Source organism: Rhododendron vialii, chromosome 4a (assembly GCF_030253575.1).
Source record: "Rhododendron vialii isolate Sample 1 chromosome 4a, ASM3025357v1".
Taxonomy (NCBI): domain Eukaryota; kingdom Viridiplantae; phylum Streptophyta; class Magnoliopsida; order Ericales; family Ericaceae; genus Rhododendron; species Rhododendron vialii.
The window spans coordinates 24,322,646-24,324,558 of NC_080560.1; the positions used below are offsets into that span (position 1 = coordinate 24,322,646).

At 38.3% G+C, this 1,913-nt stretch overlaps 1 protein-coding gene across 1 annotated transcript; it reads right to left on the bottom strand.

Moving 5' to 3' along the window:
* Positions 1–1,117: 1,117 nt before the first annotated feature.
* Positions 1,118–1,682, bottom strand: LOC131322696 (pyruvate decarboxylase 2-like). Its single transcript, XM_058354110.1, is given in 3 exon segments — positions 1,118–1,332; positions 1,516–1,634; positions 1,637–1,682. Coding segments are annotated over 3 exon segments (333 nt in total). The 5' UTR covers positions 1,680–1,682; the 3' UTR covers positions 1,118–1,161.
* Between the last annotated feature and the right edge of the window lie 231 nt (positions 1,683–1,913).

Below are 1,913 nucleotides of genomic sequence, written 5' to 3' on the forward strand. Positions count from 1 at the left end.
TCCCTCTTCTAGTTCCGCATATTTCTTCAATGCTATCTCCCTATTAGCAATTTTCTCCTCTTTCATTTCAACCAATCTCTTCAAATTAAAGTTCCTCCCCCCTTTGCAAATAATTCCCAATGAAGCACCAACATCCATCATCGATCTTGCGAGCATTCTTTAATAGTAAAGAATTTCTAGTCTGAATGTCAATGGAAGACATAGAAGAGGACATAGAAGATACCACCTTAGCTTTGTTTGAAACTTTTTTGGCCTTCATCCCAAACTTAGAAATATGTTTCTTCTTTCTTATCTTTCTTTTGGATCGATTTACTCTCCTTTCCAATTTCAAGATAGCTTCATGTGTGGAGCTCTACCCAAGATTACTAATCTCATCTCTATTCTCCATAACAAAAGGACTTGAAACCTGAATAGCAGCTTGGGCAAATGAAGAGAAGGGCTTGTAAGTGAATGGCTCTCCTCTTTTTTTGAGGTTGCCGATTACGATTAAACGAGACCATAAAGTCTATGCCCACCGCTCTCCCCACATCTCTCAATCATGTCATCCAAAAGTGTTTTGGACGATCCGAATTTAAAAAAATTCTTTCAAGGAAGAGTTCATTGGATTGTCTGGATTTTAAAAAACTCATCTAGAGAAGAGTTAAACTCTTCCCTGAAAATAGTTTTTTTTTTTTTAAATTCAGACCATTGATTGCCGAGACGGATCACAGCGAAATATTGAGTGATAAATGTTAAGCAGTGGGGATATTCTTGCCGAGACAAGACCAAACATGAAGTATTTACTAGTTCTGGCCGGACAACGGAATACTCCTGTCATCATGCTTTTAGTTTTTCTAGCAATGGAGTACATTTGGAGGTGAAATGATGCCAAAAGGTTCAGTAAATTAAAAATGTCAAAATCGATCCCAAGGGAATACACACAAGCTCCATAGTACTACAAAACAAAATTGGTCAATACTCTACAGAACCCAAGCTATCTACAAAACCATGGATAGTACTGCGTAGAATGTACAAAACTTTATATTCCTAAGTACCAACAAAAAAAAAGAATGTACAAAAACTTTGGTTATTTACAGTACTCTACAGTCTACAGATAACAGAATACACAAACTGGTGGCACACTGCAAAAGGTTGTCTGTTTTAATTAAGAGTGAGAAGAGGTTAATGGGGGTTTGGCGGCCGGCTATTTGCAGCAGAGACTCTAGAGCCCCATTCAAGCAGTTCTTTGCTTGTGTCGTCTTTGTGAATGATCACTTCTATGAAACAAAGACGGTCTGTCTTTTCACCCAGAGCTGTATCAATTGCCTCTATTAGATCTTCTTCACACCGCACCTTTGATAGAGAGTAAAAAGAAATGGTTTCCGTTATCCGCAACTGCTGCATTTGAGAGTTGAATGTTATTCTTTACAAATGGGTTGATTCCCCAAAAAATGTTTTTCCATCGACTTTTTTTTCATAATAATTGAAATTCGGAAAAACTGATTCTGAAATAGCAACTGAACAGGTTAGCCTCACCTTAGTTGTCCAGCACTTGCCTTCTCCATTGTCGATTGCCTCAACAAATCCAGTGTAGTCCCATTTTTTGATGACATTGTAAGGCCCATCGTGGATCTCAACTTCTATGGAGTATCCCCATTGTTTATAAGGAAGATGATGCTCCTCTAATCACATCGCATCATTGTTGACACTTGACACTTCTTGCCCAGTCACCTGCAAATAATTTACCAAACTGTCGTCAAACACCGACAAGTTTAGGTGACAAGCAGCAGATCGTATTACTGCAATCTCTGAAGTATATAGTGCTTAATTCGTACTGTGCATGCTAGGTGGCATTAGCTGAAGATATACATTGTACCGCTAACATAGGCAGCAATATTGCACAGCTCGTTTAAAAGATTATTAAGAAGTGTAGC